General features: G+C 38.3%; 1 protein-coding gene across 1 annotated transcript in view; it reads right to left on the bottom strand.

Moving 5' to 3' along the window:
• Nucleotides 1–20962, bottom strand: part of PCNX2 (pecanex 2) — a 162162-nt gene that overhangs the window by 65448 nt on the left and 75752 nt on the right. Inside the window, exons 18-21 of the mRNA XM_050893555.1 lie at nucleotides 18220–18312; nucleotides 17530–17680; nucleotides 13337–13478; nucleotides 8488–8665 (exon numbers count right to left, since the gene is read on the bottom strand). Coding sequence (XP_050749512.1) covers nucleotides 8488–8665; nucleotides 13337–13478; nucleotides 17530–17680; nucleotides 18220–18312 — 564 coding nt within the window. The remainder of the gene's footprint in view (nucleotides 1–8487; nucleotides 8666–13336; nucleotides 13479–17529; nucleotides 17681–18219; nucleotides 18313–20962) is intronic.

Raw genomic sequence — 20962 nt, 5'->3', positions numbered from 1 at the left:
GGAAAAAAACATGGACCTGCTGCTGAATGGGGCAGGGGACCTGGTGACAAAGGGCGTGGAGAAGGCTGAGGTACTCAACGCCTTCTTTGCCTTGGTCTTTACTGGTAAGCCTTCAGGAATCGCAGGCCCCTGAGACCTGTGGGAAAGCATGGAGAAATGAAGACACCCTAAGCAGTGAAGGATTAATTAAGGGTACATTTAAACAAACTAGACAAAAACACTTCCATGGAACCTGATGGGACACCTCAGCCCTCTGTGATTCTGTGAAATATGCAATTTATCCTCAGTAAAGTTTTGTTTGAATGACGGTTGTTGCTCCTGAGGGTGTGAGGTATATTTTTTAACAGTGATATATACAAAGGGGGAACCTTCCCATCTGAAATGAAAATGGGGGGGGGGGGGGGGGGAAGAAAAATCTGTGCTGGAGTTTTAACCCTCTCTTTATAAGAATTTCCTTAAACATGTATAAAAGATTAATTTTTCATTAAGACTTCTGCATCCCAGTTTAGGATGATTTACAAAAGAATATTTTTATTAAGCCCTCTTGGATCTTCAATGTTTTCTACAGTTCACTAAGCAGAAAAATGATATATTATTTAGGGGACAAAGTTCTAATATTCCTAGATATCTTTACTCATGTGACAGTTTTGCACAGTAAACAGGTTTTAAGTCTTTGCTAAAGAGTTTAAATTATCAGTACATTCAGTGAATTTAAACCAGCCCATTCCCACCACTGTCAAGTGAAAGTGCAGAACATGCATCCATCTTTCATATCTATAAATTCTGAAGCCTCTACAGACCTCTGGCGCATAAGCTAGTATTCTATATATCTATAACAAAGCAAAGGCAAAGACTTTCCTTTTCAGAATTTCTTTTAAATCTAGTTATTCTTCACCAAATTTAAATAACATTACAAACTAGCAGTTAATGGAAATTAGTTAACATACATAAAAAAAGATTTTGGGAGTCTGAAACATCACTAAAATGTGATCTCCTTTTCTCAGTTTGGTAGATTTCAATAAACTAGGCAGACATTAACACCTGAATTTAAATGACACTAAATGTAAGATGGAGACTACGCAATGCTTTCAGCTTTTGGCAGCCTATTTATCTGTTTAGCATCTGTTGGGACTCTGTGTGGGCAGACTCCTTGCCAATACTGGGACTAAGTAATGCATAAACATTAACATTTTCTTGCTAAGCTTGAATTTTGCTGTGTTTTAAAAAAGTATATGTACAAATTGGTTTTAAACAAAAATAACTGTCATATACATATGGCTATATGCTCTATGTGCAACACAAAATTGAGAGATTAAAAAAGTTAAATGTAGAAAGCAATTATTTCCTGCTTTGAACAGGTATTCCTTCATATTCCTGTTTAGATCCTGAGAACTTGAGACAGATTTGAACTCAGACTCTCAGATGCTAGGGTGGGTATTCAGTATTTCAAGTTAAGCTAATTCTGGTCAATTGGTAGCTCCAAGTCTTGGAAGTAAATTCTAATACCTACTGGTAATTTTTTTTTTTTTTTTTGTATGTCAATAAAAATTAAGATACATTAAGAGGGAAAAGTTGTGAGCATGTATGTGTTTATGGATATGAAATTAAACTTAGGTGGAATAATTTTATTCTAGTTCATGGCTTTGCAAATCACTGACTGTTTTTTATTTAATGCCATTTAAAACAAACTTCACCTATGAAATTCTACAAAACAAGATCTACTGGAAATATTAAAGGTTTTTAATGTTTATGTCTTAAGTCATTGTGACATTCTATTGGTGTATTTGAACAGCACTATGTTTGAATCTACAACAAATACTTTCCAGGCTGTCTTTATTGGCATCTGCTTACAGACATTTGAAGCCTTTATATTGTGGGATTTCAAGATCATTGTCTAATGCAACATATATAAGAGGATCAAAATATAATCAGTCCAAGGCTCTGATATCAAACCTCAAAGGAATATATTCCTGAAACACAGTGTTCAGCACTTAACATCGACAGTGTACAAAACAGGCATGTTTTAAACAGTTTGAGTAACAAGCCTCAGAAGCCTTACATTTGAAGTTAAATGTTAACCATCAGGCAAAAGTAAGTATGGTGAGGATTATGACAGTAAGATGATGATAAAACCTAACAGCCCTGGATCTGCTCATGGCAGATGCTGCTTCTTCCTATGTTGTCAGCTGACGGCAAGAGCCCAGGGTACTGTAAGAAACCGTCTCCCATATCTCCTGAGGTGTGCAAAAAGGACAAGATCAGAGCTAATCAGCTTAATTTGCAGAGGGCCAGACAAGCGAAATAAATCAGCTGGGAGCTGCACTGATCCAGCCTCTTCTGTGAAGCCTTCATAGGCATGGCTCCTGCCAAGACTGTATCTTCCCAGAAATCTCCTTTACTAAAAGTCGACATAAAAAATGCACAGAGTAAGTTGTGCATCGAAGTACCAGATACTCAAGATTTCTCTTTCAGTGTCTGCATCAACAGATACAGAACACACCTCTATCAGCACGAATGTACATGAATATAGTCCTCAGTGCGTAGTGAGTCAGACTGACCCAGGGAGCGGGTGCACATCTCCCAGCACCTTTGAGTGCATTTGTCCCATTCTAAAGGAAAAACACAAAAAGAGAGAGAGAAAATACAATTTTGGAATAGTGTCAGGAATGAAGTCTGACAAAGAGGTCAGTGACAGAAGGCTGAATGAAAAATCAATTAAACCATTTCTCCAATATTAAAAGGAAACATGAACTGTACAGTGCTCAAGAGAGTTAAGGAGTCTATGGAAAATACCACTGGGATTATCCTGTCAAATATCAGATGTAGCCTTGGGTATTTTACTGAGCAGAAAGTGTCTTAATAGGGTTTATATGCCAGATATCAGAAGCTGAGAAAACAGCTGTGAGCCAAGAGGGCGCAGCTGATTAAGACATTGGATTTCAGTATGCACGAATGGCAAGAAATGGATTAAAATATGAATTAATGACTTAGTGCCAGAAGCTTTGAAGTGAAACATCAGATTTAAAGAAGGATGAAAAATCAGAAGGGGAAAGGAAAAAGAGTGAGGCTTCTGACTTATAAGTAGCACCTAAATCAATGGGCCATGCCAACTAACCAAGAGTTTTACTGCCACAAAGGCAATAAAAAGATCCAATAGGTTAATTACTTGACTTCAACAAAGCACCAAGAAGGTCAATGCACTTGGTAGCACTTTCTCATAAAATGAAGGGAAATAAGATGACACGCATAATTTCTTTCCTGTCCAAGGGATTGTGTTGTGGATGTTGAAAGTTAAGCCTGATCTGCACAGGTCTGGCAGGTTGTTACAAACTGGCTGTCTTAGCTAGAGTTATTTTGACATAAAGATCATCTTTCATAAATGTGTGACATTGGATACTATGGGCAGAAAGAAGCATACAGAAAGAGAAAAATTCTTATAAAAAAATAAAAAAATGTGGATATTCCTTATTAGATGGAAAATGTATTCTGGGAAAGAAGAAAAAATATCAGACAGGGAAATTGTATTCTTAAGTGAGCTCAGCAGGGGTAAGAGTACTTAGGCAAATGAATTCAGTGTTAATGAAGGCAAGTTTAACAAGCTCTGGCTCTTTGATTATTTTGCCTTATGCATGAAGACAAATTCAGAACCCTCAGAGGACTTGACTATAAGAAAATATAAGGTGATTTCATATTTTAGTATTGCTAATTAGTTCATCCACACACACCAATTAAGAGGCCATTAAACTGCCTGCTAGTAACATACAAGACACTGAAAGAGATAAGAAGTTGTAGTCCTATACATTAGAAGGTTAATGACACTGGGTCTTATCATTCCCATCCGGATCTGTGTAGTAGGTGAGTAAGCTAGGGGTAGCTCTTTCTTTAGGGCTTAAAGGAAGCTACACAGATTTGTCAAAAATACATATTCGAAAGTACAGGTATCATTTCTCATTTGTGCTCTACAGATGAAAGAGTTGCTGGTAAAAGAGCCAGTTTACCACAGTCTGGCATACAGGAATCTCCAACATGCTGCTGGTTGCTCCCAGTAGTGAGCAGACTGGCAAAAAAACCCCACCAGTTTTTTGTAGTAGCCAAGAGCATACTACAGCCAGAAGCATCCACGTTCACACTACCAAGTTTTTTTGCTGTCTTTGCTCCTTCAGCTCAACATCAGGTCCACTGGAGGTTCCAAAAGCAGTTCAGGGGGACACTATGACCCCTCTCCACCAGCAAGATTTAGAGGATGCCCATGGCACTGGATGAAATGGAAAGCCACATCATTAAGAGAACACAGCAAAAGAGCTGGGGATGAGCCTTGACCTGAGCATCTTTGTTAACACTCAGCCAGTTCCAAACCAATATCCTTGCTGTTTGAATGACTTGCATTGGTTTCTACTTCACACTTAACAATACCTGTTCATGCTTGCCTTGAACAGTTGTTACTCCAGACATCCTTTAAAAGCAGCTCACACATCTGCCAAGGAGGGCAGTGCTGGGCACATTCCTTTTTTATTTAATTTTTTTTAATCACACTGAAGAAAGATGGACTAGATGAGCTGTAACATGTATTTAACCATCCATATGCTCTCCCTCTCATATGTGTGTTGCGTGCATTAGAGTTTTTCCTCAGTCAAGTATTATGTCAGTAGACATCAGAAGGGCAGAAGAAAGGCCCATCTTTTCATCATTCCCAAATAGTTTATTCAAACTGGTTAATATTCCCATATTTTTACCCTATTACAGAAGAAGTCTCAGAGTTTTTCCTACTGTTAGAAGTCTAGAAAGAAATCTCCTAAGTCCTGTTATATATTCCATCTTTGCTACGCCTATGAAGGATGTATTCTCAGTTATTTGTGGTTTTCCATTTTCAACTAACATGAAGATTCTTATTAACCTTTGCACTGACATTATCTCCTAAAAAGTTCAAGGAGAACAACTGGCTCATTTAAAAAGTTTACATAGAGTCATGTAGACCAGGAAGACTGTCTTGATTATCTGGTTTGACTTCCTGTAGAGTATACATCAGTGCATTACACCCACAATTTTTGAATAAGCAACCACGTATTTTTAAAAGGCCATTCAGCTCTGATTTAAAGAATATAGGCAACAGGAGTTTTGGACAGAAGAATCCCAGGTTGTAGCCACGGACACAAACTGGGCTGGCTACAGGGAAAGTCTTAGCATAAGAAAGATGGAGAAGTCCTGTTCCATTTGAATTGAAAGCTGCAATCATTCTTAAAAATAAATACAAAAGTCTTCCCTAAATGTTTATCTTGCTCCCTTCCCAAGGCAATTTGAAAGACAAAACAGCACACTTTGCATATGCCTAATCAACTTTTAGCATTAAGTTTTCACATTCTGCAACTTGTCAAAATGTAAACAGCTGAAGATTTTTTTAAAAGTGAATTAACTGTGTCACATTAATAAGTCCTATGATGTTAAAAAGACCAAAAAATCCAGGCTGATTAAAAAAATCCTCAGGAACAGAACTGAATAGACTCTCTTGTTCTCTGTGTTACCCCACTGTGGGTGGCTTGGCTATTTGCAAACAGAGATAAAAATCTGTGAGCAGCAATTCGGACTTCCATGCCTCAACTTGTTCAGGGAGTAGTATGCTCATTTGGAGCTTCTGATTTGACTAAATTACATTAAATCAACAGCACAATGGGGAAAACGAGGGAAGCACAATCAGTGAGATATTCAGAAATATTCTACCCAACATTATTAGCAAAGTTTTATTCAACATAATCTGCTTCAAGAGTCACTAGTGCAGTTGTGAATGTCTGCTGAATTTAGATGCCTTCTTCCCCAGTGCCTGGCAGAAGAAAATAAATGCTTACTACCACAGTGCTTTGAGAGATGCAAATACTTTTTTGCGGGGTAACCATGCTTAAAAATTACCATCACTATGACTAAGGCACAGCACTTCTAGTGTTCCCTAATTCAGAGGGTGGTAAGTTGACATTTTCAATGAGTAAGCAGAAATCAGCCATGACTGTATAGTAAGTTCTGCACAGCCAAAGGTGATGGTAATAGACACTATTTCAGTTTTTGTTTTTCTTTTTAAAAATAGTTGCAAACATAAAAGTGACTGAACTACATACAGACAGAATCTGTGAAGACCCATAAAGCTTTTAGGAACAGAGTTGGATGCAGCTTGCTTAGGGCCTATGGTATGGAATAAACACACATAATCTTTATCCTCAAGTGACCATATCCTTTACTAAAGTTCCACAATATTGAGCTAATTAAAGCTCAGACCTTAATTAGGGTAAAGAAAACTTATGCCCTTTATGATTTGAAATTAATAGGACTTTAATTGCTATCATCTGCAATGCTATTTTTCAGATTGGCTTTAATGATCATTATGTAACTGTGCATGTGCTTTTGTAATATAAATAATTCAACCATTTAATTTCAATGTTTTAAAATGGAACAAGGACAAGTCCACTTGATGAACTAATGACCTGCAAAATTTCAGATATTATCAGATATGAAGATGGCAGATCAATGCTAAAACTACATTTTCAAAACATGTCTGTAGTACAAGCTTTCAGTCTAGTAGAGTAGTAGTTATTCTAGCAAACATCTCTGCTTAATTTGGTACACATCCTTCGTTATCTCATTCTTATTGCTATCACTAGTCTTTCTACTGTAAACAGTAGCCTCAAACTACCCAAGTAACTCCCAAAAAAACCCCACTGAAAAGCCTTTACATCTGTCTCTTCCAAAAACATGCAATAATCCACACCAGTATTTTGTGATATGCTCACAAGGTCAACATTTTCAAAAGAATTAATGAATAGCGAGACTTTCAATTCTGGGGTGCTGATTTTTTGATCCTGTAAAGAGGTTTTTGGAGAATGAGTTTTAGGACTAAATAAGCCATTATCCAGACATGGGATGTCCACTGATGCACATCACTGACAATCTTCTCTGGAGATAGAAATTCACCCCTTACTCTACGCAACATGGTAATGCAACAAATACTGAAAACTGCCACAATGCTACAAACCTCTGCATCACCTTCACTGCTCATCTTTCACTCCAAGGTAAGAAGCTTAAAAAAATCACTCTAATCCTATTTTAGGATCACAGAGCATGGAGTGGGTGTTCTTTTTAAAGCGGGGCTTTGTATCATCCCTTTTCTTCTGCCCTCCCTCCCCAACCCTTGCCTCCTCACCCCAGCAGAGAGAAAGCAGAACAACATGTCTGAAGGTTGAAGGCCTGAAGCAGGTGAAGCTCCTACTGGAGTGTGGTCTAAGAGCTCAGAGAAAAGAGCGAGCCCAAGTTCCCTCACTGACTTGTTATTCCTCCCTTCTCCTCCTCCCTTACAGCAGCACAGAAATAAACCAGGAAAAGCATTTAATTTCTGCTTCACTCTCTGCCTGAATGACTGGGAACTCCCAGCGTAACACCAATGAACTGGGCCTTTTGTTAGGAAGCCTGAAACTTCCAGGTGGGCATGGACAGCAGTGTGAGCTGATGCTTCTTGTGTAGAAGGGCTAAATATCTCCACAGCACATGCAGCAGTCATTATGGAACCATGTTTTTCTTCTCTCAGAAATTAAGTGGTGCTAGCTGGGTCATACTCACGCATATAGTAGGAATATTTTAGAAAAAGAAACCAAACAAGCAAGCCTGACAAAAAACCAACAACAAAACACCTCACCAGAGCTACTCCTGGACAAACTGTATCATATGTTATGGCAATCGGGGACCAACAAGTTTAAAAAGAAAACAAAATACAAAACAATTGGTAAAAGCTTTAGGCAAGTCTTCAATACTTTCTCATGTTTTATCAAGGTATCAGTTAAACCTGCTTCTTTCAGTGAAACAGCATAGATAGCAAATCAAGACAGGATCTGATCTGACTGATGCAGAAAGGTTTTTTTTAAAGTAAATTCAACTAGAGCACACTCCAAGAGTTAACAATGTAAAAGAGAGGAAGGAGCTCTGAGGTTATGGTTAAGGGCAGCATCACAACGATAACAGACTGAAAATAGGAAAAGAAAAATGTCAAGGCTGACATTAGGAAAACATTTATTATCACGAGGATGATTAGATAATGAAATAACTCCCCAAAGTAAGTTGTTGAGTCAAACACTAGACACATTCAAAGGAAACCTAGATAAAAACACCAGGTGATTGATCTGGAGCGTAGCCCTGCACTAATGACCCAAGAGGCTCTTTCCAACTCATTGAGGATTCTCCTCTTGAAAACAACAATTCTGAACTTTCTATAACAACATGTGAACAAAAATGTAAATGAAATACATTGCATAAAACCAGAGAGGACATTTAACTGGAACCTTGTTTTCATCTTACAGATTTTTTTCCTCTATAGTACCAATAATCTGTGTCTATATATGCATTCATGACTTCTAAAAAATCCTACCACATATTGATCAGCACAGTGACACTGAGAAGATAAATAAAGCTATGAAATATATTTTCCAAAGAAATGACAGGAGCTATAAAACTTGCCTTATGAAACACGATGGACATCATGAAGAAATCCAGCAAGAAATTTTCTGAAATGTCTCTATAGTCAAATCGGAAGAAGATTACAGTAAAGCTCAAAGTAACAAATTGATTAATAGGATTACAGAAGGAGGAGCGGAGGAGTTTCATCCCAGCAACTGTTATCAGGATAATATCACAGCTGTAAGAAAGGCAGAAAGAAAAACCTAATCAAGTCATAAAGCATTCAATTATGAAGCTCTTAAATACAAATAACTGTACCAGATGTATTTTAGATTGCTATGTATATCTAAATCTACACATCTTACTGATTTCTGATATTAATCCTATGTTCTTTTGATAATCACATTTATTTTACCCATGTGCAACTTCATAGTTTTCCCTTATCATTATCACACACTTGTAATCTGTAATAAAGAAGGAATTCTGTACTAAAAACAGTAGTATTAACTATTAAACCCCAAGAATCTAGAAAGGATATTTTTATATAGGTCCTAAAATAAAATTTCAGTTTCAGAAATATCTTGGCACTTCCATTAATACATTACTGTAATTTGAAAAAAACATCTTGAACCCACTCCAGTTTTTTTATTACTAGAAATTTCACTTGATGACGCAGTTTATAATTATTCTTCTAACTTCATTACACACAATGCCAAAATTCTGGATGGAAACACCCATAGAAGTGAAGTGCTTGAAATTCTTACCATTGTTCTTAATCGGAAGGTCGTCTACTCTATATAGTAATTACTTCATCAGATGAAAAGAAATTGTGTGTTGCTGTGTTGCATCTATGGGTTGTAAAATGCATGCAGTCTGCATTTTACTCTCCCTTATTATATTCCAGATAGTGAACTTAAGCTGAGAACTGTAAGTAGTAAGTGACCAAGAAAAATCAAGAAGTCAAATCTTTAAAAATTAAAGTGCTTGCTGCTGTATCTCCAAGAAGATAATGTTCCTCTTTTAACTCTCCAGAAAACTACACAGTTTTCTGTGTAAGAAAAGAAAATACAATTATATGAGAAGGAAAGATGGAGGTAACGTGTTGGCACCCCTTGAATTTAAAAAACCACTCCAGTCTCTGGATATCTATCTGAAATTACAGACTTGAGGTTGTTCACATTTTTAAGTTTTGATTTTAAGATACTTTACAGAATTAGAAAGATGGTCTTGCTTCGACAGCAATTTTGATCTCTTGATAATCCAGCCTATTCTGGGGGTTAGATCCTAGAAAGGTCTCACACATTAATTTTTAGATCCCCTGGGTAGACGGGCACTCCCCTGAGATGCGACACAGTACTGGACTCCAGACCATGAACACTTGCATGGTTCTGTATTTTATCCAACAACCACTAAAAAGCACAGGAACAGGGTCAGGAGCAGGAATTACAACACATGATTCCCCACTCCTAAGAATCTCCTTAGCACCAAAGCAGGAGGAATCAAGAGCAAACCTGCCATAGCCTCTACTTTCCTGGTAAGTGCTTAACAGTTGGACTTTTGTTAAATGAAATGGGCAACACTACCTTCTCCATCAAGGTTTTTAAAAGGAAGGAAATCAGAGTAGTATTTTGTGAACTCAATCCTGATCACATACTGAGGATGCTGCAAAAACAGCTCTCAGCTCAAAACCTTTGGGTTTCTGGGTTCTAGTCAGGATAAGATAAGAGACAAGTGATTTATTCAGAAAGCTCTGGGCATGTTCAGAAGTATATCTCAAGCCTCCTAATGAACCATCAAGTCAGATTCAGGAGTATTTAGTGATATTAGGTGTCCTCAGGGTTTTCTGGCAGTTGAACAAGTATATTTGGATTGCAGTTTTGCACGTTGATGCCCAAGAACCATACTGGATCTATTCCTGAAAAGACAACCCAAACCTAATAGACATGTACAAGTAACTCCCTGTTAATTGAGAGCCAGGTGACTTCTCTTACATAACTTAAGCACATTCACTTTTTGGGAGATGCATTGTTTTTTTGATGCTTGTGAAAATAGATGGGGATTTCAATGCATAATGAGCGACTCAAAGTAGGCCAGGTATTTGCAAAATGCATGGAAGGTTCTCCTCCATCCTGCTGCGAACCAAGAGAATACCTGCTGCCATGACTGACATTCGACAGGCCAGAAAGCTCTAAAGGGGTTTTCATCATTCTAGAAAGGCTCATAAGTCTGTACATTTCCAGGTTGATTTTATGTGGCATTTATTCATTGTTGTGTATCTTCCGTAATGCAGATGCAACTTTATTTGAGCGCAGGTCATTCTAAAGGATCACCAGGACATCACTGTTGGAATGAAATGCCAAGCTGACCTTATTTCTCACCTTGTCAAAGCTGTTCTTTTCAATTTGCCCCAGATTTCTGAATGGAAAACCTAGCGACTAAGCTAAATAGATTTTGAGGCCACAAGAAGCCATCCCAGTGTCTCCTGTATGAACCAGTTGGATCTCTCATCCTTCAGAAAGAAGAAAATTCTTGCAACATGGAGGAATTTTCACTTGGAAAACTTACAGATCACAGAGCAAAAGGAAGACTTTTTCCTCACTGGATCTGTTAACATGTGGAAAATTTCACCAAAAAATGACATTTTATAAAATAATGCTCTCAGGAGTAACAGAAAATAATTTGCTCATTATCCCCGTTCTTTAAAGACATTGCCATACAAGATGCTTTTCCCGGGGCCTTAACTCCCAGCAGAGAGAAAGCAAGAGAGAGAGAGAGAAGGGGGGCTTATTTCTGAAGACTCTGTGGCAGGTAACACGGGCAGGCTTTTCAGCTTGTCAGCATGGGTCCCATTAATAACCAGCACATCAGGTTCTGGAAAGCTCAAGCAAACTCCTGACTGTGAAGGAGCTGTTCTGCCTCCTCAAGAAGCAAACCGCTTCAGTCCTTTAAATCACAAAGCAAGATGAAGCTTCTTTAAAAAATACATTCAAATTGAGAAAAACTCCAAAATCAAATCATGCAAAACGTTCCACCTCAGACACTTTCAGACACAGAGCGGGAGAGTGCCGCCTTCCCTTCTCTAAGGTACGATGCCATCTGATCTTTGGGTGGTAAATAACTAAGGAATGTTCCAACAACAGAAAACGGGTATTTATGTATTAAAGCAGAGAAAGTACAACCCTCAGTAACACTGTATATGGACGGAACAAGAAGAATCCAGGATCCCTCATGGGCTTACAGAGTCGAAGAGATACGATCTGAGGACGAACGTTTTGTGTGTGGCATTTACATGGTAGCTGTCGGGGAAGTGTATTAAAGAGGAGTGCCAGAGAAGAAGGGATACTGGGAGTGTTGTGGACAGACCTCAGTTACAAGAAAAAGGAGAAAACACAGGCTTTAAATCCAAGGTCATCACACAGACACAAGGGGGATGGGGAAAGAAAGGACTGTCGTGGTATTCCCCTACAGGCCAAACAATCAGAGACAGACAAATGTAATTACTTTCTTTAATCTCAAGATTTCTGGGGGACTGACTCACTACTTCTGAACACTTAAGGGAGGCGATACTTTAAAAGTGCAATCCAGCTTGGAGGAATGACTATGTAAAAATAGCACCTTCCTAACCCTACATATTTGCTCTGTGCATGTATTCAGTCACGTCTGCTAACTAGTGACACATGACATTTTGATTGCTTTTGAGTTCTCCCAGCCTTGCAGAACCAAATAGAGGGATGAACATGAACTCAGTTTCACCGTGGACAATACACCTAAACTCCTGAAGCACCTTGGCCTTAGCATCTCCCAAATGCCTGGGGGAAAAAGGTCAATGGGGAACTACACAGGCTATCTCTGGTGAGAGTGTCTGGAAAAGTATTTGTCTGGGAGGAATATGCAGAAAATTTGACTAACACCCTAGTCCTAGTTTCAGCCCCTAAAAGCAGGGACCACCTTTTCCTTATAGTTGTGCAGTCCCTAAAGCTGTGTTGCTCTTCAAGAGAGAACAATAATTAAAACAACATGCAATTTTTACATCAAAGTTCTTTTATCTAATATTTAAAGTTAAGAATCTAAGTTATTATTAATACTGAGGAACTCCCCCTCCTCCAGCAGTTTTTCCTGCTACTGGAACACAGGCTGGTTCTTTGTTTTTATCATCTGCATCACTGTCATTCTGATAAAGAGACTGCAGAAACTCTGCTCACTGGGGATACTGCAGTCACTAAGCCTGCTGAATATCTGCAGTAGGCAAGTCACTGACCAAAATATTTACCATAAAAGGCTGTCTGCAAGGATCATACTGTGTTTTCATGGATCAGCATCACCAGTTCTGCTTAATACCAGAGACATCAGACTTTGGAAAAAACTTATATTCCTACCTTTCTCAAACCACTCTTAATGCAGGACTACCCACCATTCTACACTGTTGAATATTTTATTCAGTCTTGCCTTAAAAGACTTGTGTGGTGAAGTTTCCCAATAACTCCTGTGGGAGACTACACCATAGTCTCAAAAATCCTCCGTTAGGAAATGTTGCCTGATATCCAGCCTAGATTTCTCATTTTCATATGATTAATTCTAGTTACCCCACTGCGTTTATGCCCATCAAACACCTGCAGCCTGGTATAGTGTGTCTTGCTTTTAATTGACATTTAGACATTCCATATATATCTATGTATAGCTCTTTAATCTTTTAATTTCTCTCTCTCTCTCACTAGAGTCATGTCTTCGCATGTGCTAAGGTAGTTTTGCTTTTTTCTTTCAGCAGAGCCAATGATTATTGTATTCTGAACTAATAATGCACAAAAGCAAACTGTGACAAGCAGACTTAAGATACAAATTTCATTTCTCAGTCTTCAGTCTAAAACCAAATATTCTACTAATCACGTGCTTTGAGTTATTATCTACTTACTGTGTACCAAGCTTCTTGTATTTACTAATTGAGAAAGCATCAATGGTGAGGGCATTCAGTATTATAGCTGGATACAAAATGTATTTCTCAAAGCACTGAAGCCACACATAGAGCCTTTCAAACCACATCAGATGAGCAGCATCTGAAATAGAAATTCAGATAACAGATCATTTCATCCAGTTATCAGCATTTTTTGCACTGCAATACTGTAGAAGAAATGAGTTAGCTCACATTAATAATCAACCAACTAATTTATGAAACAATGGAATTCATAATTCTTTTGCAATAGAGAAATCATTTTGTTCTCTGAATTTAGATAGTGTCTGTTTTGCTGCTTATAACTGCACTCACGAGAAACGCTCAGAAGCGAAAAGAGATGGTACATGCTAAATGGTAGTTTCTACATAATCCAATTACTAATCACTGTATTAAATAGCACTTTTAGTGATGTTATGACTCCGGAGAGGCTCTTTCCAGCTCTGGCACTGACCTGGTGGATGACCTAGGGAACCTCAGTTGAACTCTGTGCCTCTCCTTCCCCATCTTATACTGGCAAAACACTGTTCATTAGAATGCAAAGTATCATTGACCTCATTGATAAATGAAATATCCTTTGAGATCTAAAGGCTGAAGAATTAACAGGAGCTAGAAACTGTCATAGATGTTTCTCAAAACACTTAAACAAGCCATTGTAAAAAGTATCTGCCAGGATCACATCATTCACCAGCAAAGAATATCTTTTTTTGCAGTAGACTTTTCTAACAACATCACAGTGCTTAATATGAGTATTAAACAAGAACTGAATGCTCTGTGCAATTCAACTGCTATGAGAACTTAGGCGAACTGGGTGCAGAAACACTTGTGTACGGACAAAAATAACGTCTTTATTCTCAGCTCAGCTAGACAAGGTTATTGGAAAAACAGTGACCGCAAAAAGGCAGAACTTGGTATTGACTCAGAAATAACAATGCCAGCTATTGAACCTCCAATACTCTTCCCTGCAGAAATGACAATAGTTATGTATATGCATCCAACCCTCCCACACACACCTTTTCAATGACAGGCAAAGAAGACATGCTGAATCAACAGATTTGTATGTTCTACAGGCACAGTTGTATATCGTATAGGCACCAAGAGAAAGATCTAAAAGCAATCCTTCCAAATTAGCTTTACGTCATGATTTGCCAGTATCTTAAGCTAAGGCAATGCTCTTGCAAAAATCTGCCTTCAGAAAATATGATCAACTTCTGTTTCTTGTTATAACGTAAAAATATTTCCTTCTCTTATTACCTAAAGGCCACCCCCTAAAAGTTCATACATGCAGCAGAATGTCCATTTTGGAACCTAGCTGTTATTCTCCATTCCTCTCTCCTCCTCCTGAACTACAAATTGCTCTCAAAGAACTTCAAGAACTTCATCCAGCTGCCCAAAGCTGAGCTCTGTGTAAGAACTCAAGCTTGAATAGAGGTGTGCATATCAAGTAGACCAAAAAGAAGGTAGCTGCAGGAGCAGAGAGAGATGTGTGCAGACAATGCAGACAGGAAAAAAAAAAAAAACAGAGCTCACATTCAGAGGGGCCCAGGGAAAGACGTGGATGATTTGAAAATGGCTTACATGAATCTGTGGGGTATAAAAGCAGTGGTGGGGAGGAAGGACAAAAAATAGTCTCTAATTTTTCAGGGTTTCTTTCTCACTCAGTCCTGCACTACTTTCTACACATCTATGATACCATAAGCTCATACATCTTGACCTCAGCCTTTCTTCCTGCAGTCAGGGAAAACAATGACAAGTAATAAATGAGTTATCTCATAGGGGCATCATGAGAACTGGTCTGTTAATTGCTGTTCTGTGGAAAGCCTGAAAGTTTGAACAGCTCATCTAGAGTCTATGAAACAAAGCCAGGAATAAACTTGTGGAATTGTCGTTACCAGCTGCTCATCTAATTGCAAGCAATCATTCGTCTCCCCATAGCACTACACTTGTCAAAAATTAGGAAGCTGAAAATTAAATTCTATGCAGGAAAAGCTCCTCACAGACATCTTGGTTTGTGTACTTGTCCTTTCACTGTCCACGCTTGACAACTACAGGATACTGTCCTTTTCCAAGCTTCTCTTTCTATACAAACAGGGAACCTTTAAGTCCGGCTCCTACATTTTTCTTACAGGGTAAAAGAAAGAAGACAGCCTGTCAGACATATCTATCAAAGGGATTACACAACCTTTTCCTCAGCCTGTCTCATCTCAGAACATGATAAAAAGCCTCTGCAGCAGCCTAAGGGATAGAAATACATATTTTTTTTTTTTTAACTCTTGTTTTCTAACACACAACACCAGATACATTGCAATAATACCTAAGCCCCAAAGTGCGAAAATGGACCACATATAAAATGAGGACTGCAAAAGAAGGAGAAAAGCCTGTTGCCCGCAGCAGGTAGCATGGGAAATGCAGCTGATCTCAAAGCAAAAGGAAACCCATCTGTGGAGATCAGTCTGGCAGATCTCTACCCTCAACGTTTTCAAAAGCCGAGTCATTGCATTTAGAAAAACAATGTTTTCTGACAAATTAAGACAGACTTAATCAGGACAAGAGAAAGAAATCCTACAGTAGTCTTTTATGATTAAGTGATGTAACAAACAATAAAACTCGGGTATTCATCAGAATTACTGATTATCAGGGAGATGAAGCCCTGAACAATGTTTTCAGTTGGGCATGATCCTTAATAAGATTTACATTTCTACTACACTTTCCTTGGTGTATTGCAGTAAAAGTTAAAAGGCAACCTTCAATCAAGTCTCTTGGGTACTTTTTTCATACCCAAGCCTTGTTTGGAAAGTAATCGTTTTGAAAGACATGTTTTTTTAAAAAAAGATTTAAATCCTTAATGCACGGTTTTGCAGAGAGTGGTCTGAACTCTTTTGTTGTCTAGTTGAAGAACAGACTAAAGTCCCTCAGCAGACTGTGTTCTGACAACGCTGTCTTCAAACACCTCAGGAACATATACTGAGAATGATTAAGACACAGGATCCATCAAGAAATGACAAGCAAGCTTTTGGCTGGTAGCAAAGTCAAGATGGGGGAGGGGGGTGTGTGCAGAAAAAAGGTGTGCTTCTCAAAGTACACTGGCTGCTTGCAGAAATAACTATCAGAACAGGAAATCAGACCTCAGCATACTAAAATATTTACCAATACTCACATGTATCAGAGCACTACCCACTGAAGCCAGCAAACATTAGCAAGAACAAATCTTCAAGAAAATCTCACCGTTCCTTTCAATTTTAATGTTTCTCTAAAACTATTATGATGGAAATTTGAACTCTAAGTTGTACTACCCTTGCTGTTGAAATGATATATAGTTATATGTCAGAAAGTAGAAAAAATTCTGCCTCAATTTCATCAATCATTTAAGTTTTTAAATTATATAAAATGCCAATGTATTAAGCATGAACTATAACATATCAAGCAACGCAGCAAGTAACAGTACTGTAATGTAAAAGCAAAAGGCAGATCAGACAATGGCTCATGAAAGGCCACATAGGGCCAGTAAGATGATTAAGGGACAGGAGCATTTGACATAGGAGGAGAGGCTGAGAGAGCTGGGATTGCTTAGCCTTGAGAAGAAAAGGCTCAGGGGGCATCTTATTAATGCCTGATTGGGGGCATTTTTAGGGTATAAATACTTGGTGGGGAGGGCAAAGCTGATGGAGCCAGACTGTTCTCAGTAGTGCCCAGTGACAGGACAAAAGGAAATGGGCACAAACTGAAATTCCATTTCAGCATAAGAAAGAAAACCCCAACCTTTCTTACTGTAAAGATGATCAAATGCTAGAACAGGTTGTCCAGAAAGGTTGCGGAGTCTCCATGCTTGAGGATATTCAAAACTGGACACAGCCCTGAGCAACCTGCTCTAGCTGACCCTGCTCTGAGCAGGGGCGTTGGACTAGACAATCTTCAGAGGTCTGCCCAGCCTCAGCCCTTCTGTGCAGTGGTCTCAGGAGACAACTTCTACAGGTTCACAGATTTGCTGGTGATCAGGGGGAAAAAAATAGAAATGATGGGCTGCACATGCTATTCAAAAGAGGTAAATGTAAAGCATAATTTATTCTCCCTGCTCTGTTCCTTCCAGATTTTTTTTTTAAACCAAGACAAGCTGAAAGTCACTGCATCCATTGCTTAGAAAAGACTTTATTACAAACCTTTCACTTCCCGTTGCTGGTGCTCTTTGCTTTTAAGTATGGGATGGGAGATCCACAGCCAGGGGTGATGCTTGCGAAGCTGAGGAAGTACGTAATGTGTTACAAATCCCACAGTCCATGCTAAAGCAAACAGGACAATGCTGAGAAATGGCTGAGCCAAAAGAGAAAAAATGAAACATGGTTATAATTTGCGAACAACATTTTTATATAAAACTTTTTTTTAACATTTTTTAACAGTTCCTATAATTGTATTTTTGTGCAATTAATTTTTATTCCTATGTTCAAATTCTCTGACTCCACAAGTGGATATGGATTCTGAAATATGTATTTTGCACACACTATTAACCAATTTTTTCCTCTTTAATTGGAGGAAAAAAGGCAAGCGATCAGGCTTATTCATTCTGTCCCCCAGGTTCCATATCATGAAAGAGCTGTGGATATGCAGAGCTTTAAGGAAAGAGACATCAAATAAGTAACACTGAAATTAATACAAATATCCACAAACTAACTGCCTTGCACATAAAAAAAAGTTATCATGACCAGTAAATACATTTTCACTAACTTCTCTTCCCACAATCTCTATTCTTTCCAGTTAAAGCACCCTGTGGTTTTGCATAAAAGAGATAATACCTTGGGGGGAGGGGGGAGGGGGAAGAGGGCCAAGAGAAAAAAAAAAGGACAGATACATACCCTTAATGATAGAAACACAGTACTGGCACTGACAGCAAATGACAGAACAGCAGCCGCTGTGCAGACAATGAGATCCGATTTCAAGATTTCTTTCTGTGAAAATAATTATTTTATACAAAATTAGCAAGCCAATACCATTTTAACCAAAGTAAATGACTCTGTTCTCAATTACTTGCAGTCTGCATTCTGATAAGGCTAATCAGCACTCCCTGATACAAAAGTATTTTCTCCACTCTGCTTTGGGAAATTATTTCTTCACACTCTAGGTTTGTCAAAGTAATCACATTTAAATTCATCATGCCTAATTTTAAATTATATTTTTAAATAACGTAGTTTTAAGATTGGAGAAATGAAAGCAATACATTTCATACTGAGTCTGATTCTGTTTAAGGAATATAACTCTTTTACGTTATGACTTTTTTATTTTGGGGAATCAAAATTCTGGTTCCATTTCCTATTTGCAAGCATTAAGATTTCTTCAGATTCACTTTCTCTTGCATTACTGAAATGTCTCATGCTTTTCTGTAATGTCTTCAGAGACATGAAGTTAATACATTTATTATGTTCTAAAGTGACACGTCCCATTCTTTGATTTTCTGTATCGGAAGCTAAATTTCGGCAAGATTTTATGGATTTCAGACAAGGCCTTTTTCTAGTGTCACTGAATGATAATGAAAGGACACATCTGCCTTTACATAAAGATCTATAACTAGGGTATGAATAATTTTGTTTCTAAAGATTGGAAAATATCACTGTCTTTCCAGCCCATTTTTCTTGTGATTAAAATGTCATTCTCAGCAAACAAATAAACAAGATAACTTGCGATCTGTGCAATCTTCTGAATTGTACTTCGGAGGTCACCCAAATGTCTTTGTTAGTAAATGAAAATCTTGTCTTAGATTTATGAGAGGGGCATTTAAGTTCAGCACTCAATACTACTGCTAAGTTATCAAATGAGTAACTATTTGTAGCTCTTTGTTTAGAAACTGACTGCTTTAATTCAAAGACATCTAGAAACAACATGTGAAATGCAACACTTTTGTTAGAATTAGAACCTCATCCAATTTCCTGGTGCTGCAATCTAGATAGTCTTCATGTATCTCAGAGAAAAAGAAAGAAAACTACAATAATGATGGGATAGCAAACCTACGAATAAGGGAGATAAAAAGAAAGCAAGCAGAACAAGTGAACAACAGAAGGGTTGCCGAATTACAGGGGAAGCTGGTAGCAATCACTATATTTAGGCTGCCTATCACTCCCTGTTATGAAAGATGCTTCTTACTAAAAGGTCACAAGCATCAGCACTTCCACTTACTGCAGCAGGCCTTTGAGATTCAGCAGGACTAAAAAGCCTTCAGGCTCAAGAAGTACTTTTGCTTTGTCCCAGGAAACTCCAATCCGGTTTAGCAGAGTTCTTAAGCCATTACCACTGTCCTTCCCTTTCCCAGGCTGCTCATGAGCACGTACCTCCAAAAGAACAGTGCACCCTCCCCTATGAGAGCTGTGCCCTCCACAGACAGCCCTGTACTCCGCAAGGACTATAGGATGGAAGGTGTAGGAGCAGAGTTAGGTCTTCCTAACTCTTCCCGACCATCACTTCTAAACATAGCCCTGCTGGCCTTGCTCCTTGCTTCTTGGCCATCGTATGCAACAGGAGAACCACAACATGAGGGACCTCACATGAAAGGCCTTCTCTTCCCTGAACAAACCTTTGATCCCTGCCTGTCCCCACAGATCCTCTCCATTCGGTTCAGACCTTCACTCACTAGCAATTTGTGTATCCATCTCTAACTCAAGTGATTTTAGTATGTGGAGCAGTACTGAAAAATCGTGGTTAAAACCCTGATAAAGATGGATAAGGAAATTATTACCAACGCATGTAATGGAAATAATTTTTTTCTTTAACCTTTCCAAATCTTTTTAAAGATGTTGCATACAAAATCTACGTAAAGCAGGAGTATTTAACTTGTAAAATTCAGCATCTGAGAAAGTTAAGCAGTGCCAGATTTATATGGCACTATTTCAGCCCTTTTGTGAATACATATTATGAAAAGTCTTGATCAAGTATCGTTCTCTGCACAGCTGAATACTACTCAATAATCTAAAACAAGCTTATAAGAACAACAAACACACTCCAATCATATTTTCAAGCTCTTCTGTACAACCAGAAAGGATTACTATTAAAGTGACTTATTTCTCTCACAATCAGGTGACTGAAGAAGCTGCCATTTTAAGAACTACATCAAATATTAAGAATTTATCTGTAAAATCAGCAGAGGTGATAATAATGGACATTTTGGGGAGAGGCGGCATCCTAACTTTCCATTCTGTGCCACATCACCAAAGAGAATCTTTTCAAAAGATTACATTCAAAAGAGAATGTATTACACAGATTATATTGTACAGGACTGGTATTTCCCACCTTTCCCATCTTCGAGTTTGCAAGTGTTCTTTTTAGGGTGCTCTCACTGCTTTTGACACACTAACAATCCCATACAGGAGAAGGCCTGTATTTTTAAAGCAAGGATTATTATTCAGGTATCTAAACCCAAATTTGACAATTGCATTCCACTTCTGGCAACATCTGAAGTGTTTAAAGTATCATGTATATCCAAGGCTTGCCCTTTTGCCCTTGCACAGAACTGCTTCAAAATGTAAATGTACTGCTCAGCTGCTGACTTGCACAACAGTCCCCACAGCAACTCCTTCTTGATGTGGCAGACACTTTCAAACTTCTCACAAA

Source organism: Gymnogyps californianus, chromosome 3 (assembly GCF_018139145.2).
Source record: "Gymnogyps californianus isolate 813 chromosome 3, ASM1813914v2, whole genome shotgun sequence".
NCBI classification, from domain to species: Eukaryota; Metazoa; Chordata; class Aves; order Accipitriformes; family Cathartidae; genus Gymnogyps; species Gymnogyps californianus.
The sequence above is the reverse complement of the archived record's forward strand: the minus strand, read 5'-3'. Positions and strand labels throughout refer to the sequence as shown.